This window comes from Lissotriton helveticus, chromosome 2_1, assembly GCF_964261635.1.
Source record: "Lissotriton helveticus chromosome 2_1, aLisHel1.1, whole genome shotgun sequence".
NCBI classification, from domain to species: Eukaryota; Metazoa; Chordata; class Amphibia; order Caudata; family Salamandridae; genus Lissotriton; species Lissotriton helveticus.
Genome location: NC_136059.1, coordinates 185,292,727 through 185,304,861, shown reverse-complemented (window position 1 = coordinate 185,304,861; position 12,135 = coordinate 185,292,727). Strand labels below are relative to the sequence as shown.

At 47.7% G+C, this 12,135-nt stretch overlaps 1 protein-coding gene across 1 annotated transcript in view; it reads right to left on the bottom strand.

Annotated features, from left to right (window-relative positions):
* The window catches only part of ARID3C (AT-rich interaction domain 3C), a 493,073-nt gene that overhangs the window by 191,902 nt on the left and 289,036 nt on the right, over positions 1–12,135 (bottom strand). Inside the window, exon 3 of the mRNA XM_078674696.1 lies at positions 10,673–10,745. Within this exon, the coding sequence (XP_078530822.1) occupies positions 10,673–10,745 (73 nt within the window). The remainder of the gene's footprint in view (positions 1–10,672; positions 10,746–12,135) is intronic.

Here is a 12,135-nt window from a genome sequence, read left to right as displayed (position 1 = left end):
GGGTCCTGAAACCTCAGACTCTTAGTGGTAGCACATCCCTTGGCCTCCACTACACCCAGGGGTCGCAGACGCTGCTGCACGGGCCACAGATGCCAACAGCACACAACTACCGAGTGGACTTCACTGTTGGGCACCTACTTACAGGGACAGCCCCTCCCACCTCCCTTCACCGCCCCATGCCCAGGATAACACACCTAAGCCCCAGTCATGCTTCTGCAGGAGCCATACATAGTGAGAATGTCCTTGAAGTGGCATGCCCAACCTTTACCTTTAAACACAAGCGAGAACATCAATTATTTAGCAAAGTCAGAATCTATTTTGATTTCCTAGCAAAGAAAGAGTTTCTTTCTGAATTAAAGGTCCATGGTCTCTTTGGCCAGCAGGAGCAGGAAGACACCTGCACCGTTGCTTGCGTGAGGGTCTCATTCCTTCTGTGAGGGTCTCATTCCGTCTGTGAGGTTGAGGTGTGGCGCCGCGGCCAGGGCGACTGACGCTGGAATCTGGAGACCACGGTTCGATCCCCGGCTCCGGCGGCAGGTTAGCCCAGCACCATGTGACTCTGGGCAATAGCTCGCTTAATCTTCCCAACGGCCCCCAGCGCCTAGAGACCCTTACGGGTGATTGTGCGCTTTATAAATGTGGACTTTACTTTACTGCTTCTGTGACGGTCCCATTGCTTCTATAAAGTTCCCATTTCTTCAGTCATGATTCATTTGCATCAAGGATGATTTTCATTGCTTGTGTGAGGGTCATCTTGCATCTATGAGGGTCTCATCCCTTCTCTCAGGGTCCCATTGCTGCTGTAAGGGTTTTCTTTCTTTTTGAGGTTTCCACTTTGACCGAGGGTCCAATTGCTCCTGTGAGGGTTCCATATTGCTTCTGAGGCCCCACTGGTAAATGTTTCCACAGACTGTGTCACGGCTCCATTGACTGTGTGTGAGTCCCTTGCATGTGTGAGGGTCCCTTGCATGTATGAGGTCCTCTTGCATGTGTGAGGGTCCCTTGCATGTGTGAGGGTCCCTTGCATGTGTGAGTCCCTTGCTTGTGTGAGGGTCCCTTGCATGTGTGAGGGTCCCTTGCATGTGTGAGGTCCTCTTGCATGTGTGAGGGTCCCTTGCATGTGTGAGGTCCTCTTGCATGTGTGAGGGTCCCTTGCTTGTGTGAGGTCCTCTTGCATGTGAGAGGGTCCTCTTGCATGTATGAGGGTCTTATTTCTTCTCTGAGGGTCCCATTGTCTCTGTAAGGGTTTTCTTTATTTTCAAGGGTTTCATGCTTGACTGAGGGTCCAATTGCCCCTGTGAAGGTTCCATATTGCTTCTGAGGCCCCACTGGTAAATGTTTCCAAAGACTGTGTCACGGTTCCATTGACTGTGTGTGAGTCCCTTGCATGTGTGAGGTCTTCTTGCATGTGTGAGGGTCCCTTGCTTGTGTGTGTCCCTTGCATGTGTGTGGTCCTCTTGCATGTGTGAGTGTGAGGCTCCCTTGCATGTGTGAAGTCCTCTTGCATGTGTGAGGGTCCCTTGCTTGTGTGAGGTCCTCTTGCATGTATGAGGGTCCCATTTCTTCTCTGAGGGCCCCATTGTCTCTGTAAGGGTTTCCTTTCTTTTTGAGGGTTCCTTGCTTGACTGAGGGTCCAATTGCTCCTGTGAGGGTTCCATATTGCTTCTGAGGCCCCACTGATAAATGTCTCCATAGACTGTCTTGCTCGTGTGAGGTCCTCTTGCATGTGTGAGGGTCCCTTGCTCGTGTGAGGTCCTCTTGCATGTGTGAGGGTACCATGCTTGTGTGAGGGCCCCTTGCATGTGTGAGGTCCTCTTGCATGTGTGAGGGTCCCTTGCTTGTGTGAGGGTCCTCTTGCTTGTGTGAGGGTCCTCTTGCATGTGTGAGGGTCCCTTGCTTGTGTGAGGGCCCCTTGCATGTGTGAGGTCCTCTTGCATGTGTGAGGGTCCCTTGCTTGTGTGAGGGTACTCTTGCATGTGTGAGGGTCCCTTGCTTGTGTGAGGGTACTCTTGCATCTATGAGGGTCTCATCCCTTCTCTCAGGGTCCCATTGCTTCTGTGACGGATTTTTTACTTTCCGAGAATCACAATGCTTGTATGGGGGACCCATCTCGCTTCTGCAGGAATCTCACTGCTTGTGTAAAGGTACGATTGCATGTACGAGGATCCCGTTGCTAGTGTGAGGGCTCAATTGCTCCTGTGAGGGTTCCATATTGCTTCTGAGGGCCCCACTGATAAATGTCTCCATAGACTGTGTCATGGTACCATTGACTGTGTGTGAGTCCCTTGCATGTGTGAGGGTCCCTTGCATGTGTGAGGTCCTCTTGCATGTGTGAGGGTCCCCTGCTTGTGTGAGGGTCCCTTGCTTGTGTGAGGGTCCCTTGCTTGTGTGAGGGTCCCTTGCATGTGTGAGGTTCTCTTGCATGTGTGAGGGTCCCTTGCTTGTGTGAGGGTCCCTTGCTTGTGTGAGGGTCCCTTGCTTGTGTGAGGGTCCCTTGCATGTGTGAGGTCCTCTTGCATGTGTGAGGGTCCCTTGCATGTGTGAGGATCTCTTGCATGTATGAGGTTCCCATTTCTTCTCTGAGGGTCCCATTGTCTCTGTAAGGGTTTTCTTTATTTTCAAGGGTTCCATGCTTGACTGAGGGTCCAATTGCTCCTGTGAGGGTTCCATATTGCTTCTGAGTCCCCGACTGGTAAATGTTTCCAAAGACTGTGTCACGGTTCCATTGACTGTGTATGAGTCCCCTGCATGTGTGAGGGTCCCTTGCATGTATGAGGTCCTCTTGCATGCGTGAGGTCCACTTGCTTGTGTGAGGGTCCTCTTGTGTGAGGTCCTCTTGTATGTGCGAGGGTCCCTTGCATGTGTGAGGGTCCTCTTGCATGTGTGAGGTCCACTTGCTTGAGTGAGGGTCCTCTTGTATGTGCGAGGGTCCCTTGCATGTGTGAGGTCCTCTTGCAGGTGCAAGGTCCTCTTGCATGTGTAAGGTCCTCTTGCATGTGTGAGGATCTCTTGCATGTATGAGGTTCCCATTTCTTCTCTGAGGGTCCCATTGTCTCTGTAAGGGTTTCCTTTCTTTTTGAGGGTTCATTGCTTGACTGAGGATCCAATTGCTCCTGTGAGGGTTCCATATTGCTTCTGAGGCCCCACTGATAAATGTTTCCAAAGACTGTGTCACGGTTCCATTGACTGTGTGTGAGTTCCTTGCATGTGTGAGGGTCCCTTGCATGTATGAGGTCCTCTTGCATGTGTGAGGTCCTCTTGCATGTATGAGGTCCTCTTGCATGTGTGAGGGTCCCTTGCATGTATGAGGTCCTCTTGCATGTGTGAGGTCCTCTTGCATGTGTGAGGATCTCTTGCATGTCTGAGGTCCTCTTGCATGTATGAGGTCCTCTTACACGTGTGAGGTCCTCTTGCATGTGTGAGGATCTCTTGCATGTCTGAGGTCCTCTTGCATGTCTGAGGTCCTCTTGCATGTGTGAGGTCCACTTGCTTGTGTAAGGTCCTCTTGTATGTGCGAGGGTCTCTTGCATGTGTGAGGGTCCTCTTGTATGTGCGAGGGTCCCTTGCATGTGTGAGGTCCTCTTGCATGTGTAAGGTCCTCTTGTATGTGCGAGGGTCTCTTGCATGTGTGAGGTCCTCTTGCATGTATGAGGTCCTCTTGCATGTATGAGGTCCTCTTGCATGTGTGAGGGTCCCTTGCATGTATGAGGTCCTCTTGCATGTGTGAGGTCCTCTTGCATGTGTGAGGTCCTCTTGCATGTATGAGGTCCTCTTGCATGTGTGAGGGTCCCTTGCATGTATGAGTTCCTCTTGCATGTGTGAGGTCCTCTTGCATGTGTGAGGATCTCTTGCATGTCTGAGGTCCTCTTGCATGTCTGAGGTCCTCTTGCATGTATGAGGTCCTCTTGCACGTGTGAGGTCCTCTTGCATGTGTGAGGATCTCTTGCATGTCTGAGGTCCTCTTGCATGTCTGAGGTCCTCTTGCATGTCTGAGGGTCCCTTGCATGTATGAGGCCCTCTTGCATGTGTGAGGTCCTCTTGCATGTATGAGGTCCTCTTGCATGTGTGAGGTCCTCTTGCATGTGTGAGGATCTCTTGCATGTCTGAGGTCCTCTTGCATGTCTGAGGTCCTCTTGCATGTCTGAGGTCCTCTTGCATGTCTGAGGTCCTCTTGCATGTCTGAGGGTCTCTTGTATTTGTGAGGGTCCTCTTGCATGTGTGAGGGTCTATTTGGATGTGTGAGGGTCCCTTGCTTGTGTGTAGGTCCCTTGCATGTGTGAGGTCCTCTTGCATTTTTTGAGGTCCTCTTGTATGTGTAAGGTCCTCTGGCATGTATGAGGTCCTCTTGCATGTGTGAGGTCCTCTTGCATGTGTGAGGTCCTCTTGCATGTGTGAGGTCCTCTTGCATGTATGAGGTCCTCTTGCATGTGTGAGGTCCTCTTGCATGTATGATGTCCTCTTGTATGTGTAAGGTCTTCTTGCATGTATGCGGTCTTCTTGCATGTGTGAGGATCTCTTGCATGTCTGAGGTCCTCTTTCGTGTCTGAGGTCCTCTTAGATGTGGGAGGGTCCATTCGCATGTGTGAGGGTCCTCTTGCATGTATGAGGGTCCCTTGTTTGTGTGAAGGTCCCTTGCATGTGTGAGGATCCCTTGCATGTGTGAGGTCCTCTTGCATGTATGAGGTCCTCTTGCATGTGTGAGGGTCCCTTTGCATGTATGAGGTTCCCATTTCTTCTCCGAGGGTCCCATTCTTTCTGTAAGGATTTTATTTCTTTTTGAGGGTCCCATGCATGACCAAGGGTCTAATGTTCTTCTATGAGGGCCCCTCCTTGTGTGACGGTTCCATTGATTGTGCGAGGGGTCCCATTTCTGTTGCCAATTAAAACCTGTAAATTCCGTATTTCACACCAGTCTGGAAGAGGGATGTTTCAACTCACATTAGGCTAATGAGATCGGCCATAAAAACGTATTATGGACGAAGAAGTAAAACATTAGGACACACCTACAACAAATGACTAAAACACCTCTCAAGCTGTTCACAGGGCCCCCTTTTATTACAATAAAAGTGTTGTGTCAAGCTTTATAAACAAGTAACGTTTGCAAAACGAACAAAGCAAGAACACAAACACAGTCCCAAAATATGATCTGTAGTAACTAAAATCCTACAGCCTCGTTTCACTCTCCCTTGTGCCCACATTCATTCTTTCCTGTCCTTCCACTACAGCGCTTTGAAGCAGCTAAAGGGCAGAGGTGGCGTAAGCACTGTACATGCGAACAACGTGATATGACATTCTCACCCCCCCCCCCACATGTAATCAACTGCTATCAACAGATTTAGACATATTTAGAACATAGGTAAAATGATAGTGGAGTGGGTTGATCGCCTGTTGCTGAGATCTGCATATATCTTGCAGGCTCGAACCCTGGTCGGTACACTCACTCACCTCCCACAAAGTAATTAGCACTTGTGGTCAAGGTGGTAAGTCTTAATTGGAGGTCACTGAATCTTCAAACATACACACATATTCCACTCTTGTAGTCCCCCGGAGGTGCGCGAGCTCAAGGCAGCAAGCGCCGCGGAGGCGGAGAGGGCCTGCAGCCAAGGAAGCGCTAGCCTGAGCATTATTGAGATGTTGGAGCCGCGCCTGACAAGGCCTCTCCGCCGCCTGTCAAGATGTCACGTTGCTGGAGGCCTGCACGGGAGGCTCGTGGCCGGAGGAGCGTGCGGTACCGAGGGCCGGTGGACGGCTGCCACGTTCCTGTCTTCATCATCGGAGCATGATGGCTCGCGGCATGTGGCTCCGGGGTGGGGGGTGAGGCCTGCGCCCCCCACGCCGAGGGATCTCCCGCACACAGGTCTTAGACGCGGACAGGGAAGCCCTGGCGCTCCTCACGTGCCGAGAAATGCCGGCGTCGTGTGAGCCAAGAAAGAATTCTAAGGCGCCCCTAAACAAACACCGCAGATCGGGCTATCACTTAAATTCATGGCGTGTCTTTTATTATTCCAACAAAGACGGCCATACAAACTGCTAACAGGTGTTTCATTTCACTGGACTTTTCCAAGGCTTTTTAATTCACTGTTAAACTTGTCAAATACATAACATGTCATTCCACATTGTCCGATGATATAGTGTCACGCATCATGTCACGCCCAGAAAGGCTATTCTGATGGTGAATTATTATGGTATGGAGCACCTTCTCAAACGGAGCTGAAACCTCGACACAGCACTATGCCTTTGGCAAGGGACAGGAGGGGGGAGGTAGCATCCATGATGACACTGATCCAGGAGAAAAAGACGCAAACCATTACCAAGACTTGTTAGTCAATGGCGGCAAGAATCATTCTCAACCTCCGACGTCACACTCACATCGCACCACCCCCCGCAGGAGCTCCACGGCCTCCCCATTCACAAACGAGCACAATTCAAACTCCTCACCCACACTTTCAAGGCGCTATGTAATGCTGGCCCAGCATACCTCAACAATGCATCCGTTCTCACAAACCTGCCACGCACCTCCGCTCGTCCAGCCTCCTACTTTCCCACATCCCGTGCACATGGAAAACCAAGCCTCCTCCCACAGTGCTCCCAATGCGCGCAACGACCTCCTGCTACGTTGAGGCGCCTCCTGCACACTTCTACGTTTCAAGTAGTCCCACAGGCCCTAGGTGTGCCTAGATGAATTGAATGAATTGAAAGGAGTTTTATAGAGCGCGAACAGCTGCCCTGAGGCGTCCAGGCGCTAGATGCTCACCTCCTCAGTGCCAGGATACCCCCCTGGGTGATAGTGCGCTCTACAAATCTGCATAACATAACAAGCTTGGCAGGCCTGACTACTGAACAGACTAAGATCAAACAAAACAAGCATTGGCAAAGCAAATCTGCCTCACTTCACCCAAGCTTATTGGTCTCCGCACTCTGCTACTGACTTAGCCAATACTGGATGCTAATGTCCTGGCTGAAGCACAACTCTTTGCAGTAACATTAGAGGAAAACCTGCCCGTTTTAAAACATCTGCCAAAGGCAAGGCAGTAAGAGTGGCCAGCATGGAGTGGACGATGGCTGCAGTGGAGGGAGAGAAAATCAGGCAGAGGTTAGAGAGTGGGAGAGATGGACAGAGAAAGCGCGGCACTGAGCCACGGCTATGCTTGGTGTTGCAAACTAAAGGGGGGGAGGGAATTGAGACGGAGCAGAGGAAGTTGGCAGAGTAAGGGAAAGAGTAGAAGCATGTGCTATAAGCAGACACAGCCAGAGGAAGGAGCATAATAAACACCCATTGAGTGCCAATTGAGAAATTAAATAGGAGCAAAGACGTGGGACAGAAAAGAAAGCCATCGAATCACGCGCAGGGGATGACCCAAGACGCCTCTGTAGTATTGCATGCAACAGTGTGTTTGACAGATAGCTGAAGGTGTCTTTAGCAAGACTGCAAAAAAAACAAAAAAACATTCAGGTGCATTCAATTACCCAGAAATATAGCAATAACCTTAAAAACATACAGGCATAAAACAAGAAGTGGTACAGAACATGTGTCGTTAGATCCCCAAACCTCCCTGAAATGGATCCCTGCATCTAGAAATAGGTGTTACTCTGATTCTCAGATGAGCACATCATGTAAACTAGGTAACAATTCTTCTCTCAGTTTCTCTTAAAGCCATTTTTCAACGGTCACAGCTGGACTGGTTTAATAAATAGGAAAATAATTAGATTGCAGTCTAATTAAGGCCCTGAAATAAGCTATGGAAGAGGTCCCTTGTCCTTTGCCCACTCCAGGTATAGCAGGCAGCACCAAAGAGCCAAGGACATTAGTGGGATAAACAACACCCTGGTTTCCTCCAGTGTGAGCTTAGAGTGCGTAAGAGTGGAAACACAAGACCACTCCTTCACCTTCCAGCAGGAGTGTCTAGAGCACACTCTCCCGCTGTGAAATCTTACAACAGACTATCAGACATGCAGACAGGGCGCGGCCGAGATACTCAAAATGTCTTGTAAAGTTATCTGCCTGGTGGGCTCATAATGCACATCTCATACCATGTGGAATACTGTCAATTATTTTTTGAGGTGAATATATTTTTTTAAGATTTTCTCTTATACAACTGTTGCATTACACACACAAGAATAGCAGGGGATGTATTACTTGAGAACAGCAAAAGACACAAGTTGTATGGTTACAAAAGTAGTTTGGGCATATCGGGCACAATCTTTGAGGTGGGCGGCCCCTCCTCTAATGGGTATCATCTGAACCTCCCGATGTTGTCACAGTTACATTACTTTGAGACAGCGGATCCTCTCCCACATTTGTAATTCTGTGGTAGCTCAGCCAGAGGCCCTATATCCTAGCAAATTTCCTTGGGCACCCTCGCGTAATGTACGTCGCTTTCTCCGCTATCATATAAAGGTCCAGACCCATTTTCCATTCATGCAATGTGGGTGGAGTCGGTGCCACCCAGTGTTTTGCCAAATCTCTTCTCCCCACAAATATTCCCAAATTAACAAAAAGTAGTTTGACCCTTGGAAGATCTATCACTGTAGGTATTCCTAGCAGTCCATTGGTATCAATGTGTCTAGTATGGGGCTGAGTTCCCAGGTGAGGGCTGACCAGTAAGCGGCAATTACCCTACAGTGCCATAGTGTATGAAGATATGTTACACTTTCAGTGTGGCATCAGAGCCATTGAGGTGTTGCCCAAGACAATGTAAGCGGTCCCTTTTGTAATATGCCCTATGTAGGATCTTAAATTGTATCAAGCGGAGGCGGGATTTTATCCCAACTTCCCTGGGGAGCATCAGTGCCACCTCCCAATCCAGGTCATCGTGGGTCCCTAGTTCTCCCTACCATTTAGCCCGCAGGCTCACTAATGTGTCTGGTTGATTGTTGATCAAAGTCTTATAGGTTCATGAGATCACATTTTCTCCAATTTCCCCCATAAGAAATCTCCCCTCCAACGGTGCATATTAAGGCAATGCTTTCGCCTCAATCTGTTGTGCCTTTCAGGCATGAGTGACTTGTAAGTATTTATAATACTGTGTCGAGGTTAGTTCAAACTCTTTCTGTAGAAAGTCGAACAAAGCAAGGGCCACCTCCACCAGCGTATCTCCTACCTTTGAGATCCCCAACGTACTCCAGTGCTTGAAACCGTGCAGCTTTGCATATTATTTTATTCGCGTTCCAGCCTATAGCGGGTCTCCCGCGTCACACGGTTGTCCCAATGCATTCCCCTTTTATGCTTTTTTCCACGCGGCTATCGCCACTTGCGTTGCCAGGAGCAGCTCCTTCGTGCCTTTCACCCGCATAAGTAGTGAATATGAGAATAGGAACCAAAAGAATGCTGTCAATTTAATCAAAAGAACTCACTCATCATCCTTGCCAATGTATCTTAGACTGTACAAAGCTGTTGACTCCAATGATAATGCATTGCATCAAACAAGATCTAAAGCATGTAATCATAAACACCTTGGTCCACATTTCAAAACGTTTACACCTAAAATTGGACTTTTTGGTGAGGGGCGTGGTGGGGTATTTCTTTGAATGGATTAAGGCCCATGGTTTAAATGCTGCTCTACTTCCCTTGGTACATGTTGGCATTGCCGCTCGCTATTCATGTGTCACAAGAAAAGAGCGAAGGACTGGCTCCTCCTTGCTCTGCTTTGTCCCCTCGCAGCCACGTGCCCTCAGCAAATTCAACTAAAAGTCATTCCATTTCAGCCCTAAGAAGCTGCCTGTGCTCTGTGGAGGTATGTATGGCGAGAAGTTTACTTGGTCTGCTTGCTCCTCGCCAGCGCACGCAAGGGGTCCTTCTTTCTTTCTTTTACATTACAAGCCTCAGACTGGCGTTGGAGTCCAAGAAGGGGGTATGCGCAGGCTAGATCCACATCTTCCTCGGGTTGTTTCATAAACCCAAAGACAAACCTTTAGCATTAGAAACTATTGTAATCCCTTTAATCATCTACACAGTCCCCAATTTCGATTCACAAAATGACAACTCTCTTTCTTAAAACTAGTATAGAACAACCCAGGCAGACTATCAACACGAGTAACTCCGCGGATATAATGACCACAATACGATATGGTGCTCAGATTCAATGCGAATACAACAGGTTTACTATTGTAGGTGGGTACAAGGTGTGAAGTGACCTGAAATTAATCTTTAACCGTAAATCATGGAAAAGAAACAATGGTTGGGGCAGTTTTTTGTGATGTAAGTTTTTAGGGTAAGCTCCACACCCGATTGCTTTGGCCATGTAGTAGAGGCCAGGAAGGTGGCTGGCTAGGACTTTGTGGCGCTCACAAGAAGGCAGCATGTATGTATTAGGTCTCAAGATGCTAATAGACCACAATGTAAAAGATGCTGGGGTGATATCATGACTCCATGATCTAAACATTTCAAACCCACTCTTCCACCTTCCTAATTTAGTGCACAATTATTTTACAGAAATCGTATTAATTCGTGCTAAAGTTCTATGGCTCTTCAATGGGATGGACACACAACACATAACCAAATGTGGTGATTGCCTGTATACAACAGATGATAGTTAACCTTTCAACAGAAAAAATGGACTAGTCGTCAAATTGGTAATGAGCTAAAGGTTTAACCAGTTGACTTTAGTTGATAAACCGAGACAATGCTAAAAGCTGTGCCCGGGGAGCTCAGAGCTGGCAGCATGGCACTCACCCCTCTTCTGCATGTAACTGAAGAGATCGTCCAGGAATTCCTTCCTCTTCGGGTCATCATCAAGCTCGTAAAGCTGGAAAACAGAGATAAAAGGGGCTAGTTAGTGGCACTGACATTAAATATGCATAGAAAACCGAGCACAGCTGGCATGTCAATGTTGTCGGTTTACAAATGTACCCAATACAGTGATCAGAGTAACAAAAGAACATGCAGCTTCAATACACCTAACAATGCAATCAGGTCTATAAACATCCAATCCAAATGACTACTAACTGGACAATCGATGCGTCCCAATCAAGTCTAATCTTAATTATAGCCCCTGGAGTGATCAGGAGGGGTCTCGAAATAACAAAAAATGCCATCTTGAGGTTTTAAGAATGTCCAGCCATAATCACAACCAATAACATGAACAGGGATGACAATAACTCTAAGACCAAATTAAAAACAGGCGTACTGGAATAATGCGGCAGGGAGGGACAAATCATGCCGCAGAGTTGAGTGAATTATGCTGCAAGAAAAGGTAAATTATGCAACATAATGCAACCCGTTTTGTAATAGTATTAACTTAATTATTTTGTTATTTTCACGCTTGTTATCATTGTCTGTGACATGGCTGCTCCTCATTAGTACCAAGATAACACCAAATGTAGTAATAAGCAACACAAATCTACCCAGTGAGTCTTTGCAGAGGGCCTTCCTCAGTGCTGTAATGCGTTTTGTAGCATTTTAGTAACTTGTGAACCGTTTCAGCTTGAAACTATTTTTTTTTGTGGTTAAAATTTGCAGATTATGCTGCAGATGATGGAATATGTGGCACAGGCGACAAATCTATGATTGTGCGCAAATCATTGCAGCCGCACAATCCCATATTTCCAGTGGCCCTGGTTATAACCAACAGTGCAATTCGGTAGAGTAATAGTAAACAATATTGTGCTAGGCGGTGTAAGGAAAATCTAGTCCTACTCAGAACTAATCAGAGGGGTTTCAAGATCGCCCAGACCTAATGATCATGAAGAATCTCGCCCGTGAACCCTGAGAATGTGCTCTCCTCATTAAAACAGCGACATCCAGTCATCCCAAGGAAGTGAAACAGTAAGTATGCCCAAGAGCCATTGTAGATGTCTCTAAAGCTGCAATCGTAACCATAACCAGTAGCGTGGTCAGACAATTTGAAGACATTCATTCCATTCTAATCGTAAACACAAAAGTGGAGGGTCTTAAGACCACCCCAATCTAATCATGGCCAATATTCATCAAAGTTCTCAGGAACACTCAGTCTTATTAATAAACAAAAAAAATAACCTCATCAAATGTTTTTAAGATCCTCCAGCCTGAAACATAGCAAGGGCTCTGCGGAAGGTCTGGTACTACCCGTGTGCCAAAAAATGTGTTTAGGGGATTCTAAGAATATCCACTCTTCACCGTACTCAGTAGCACAATAAGCGGAAGGTGTCAAGAATATT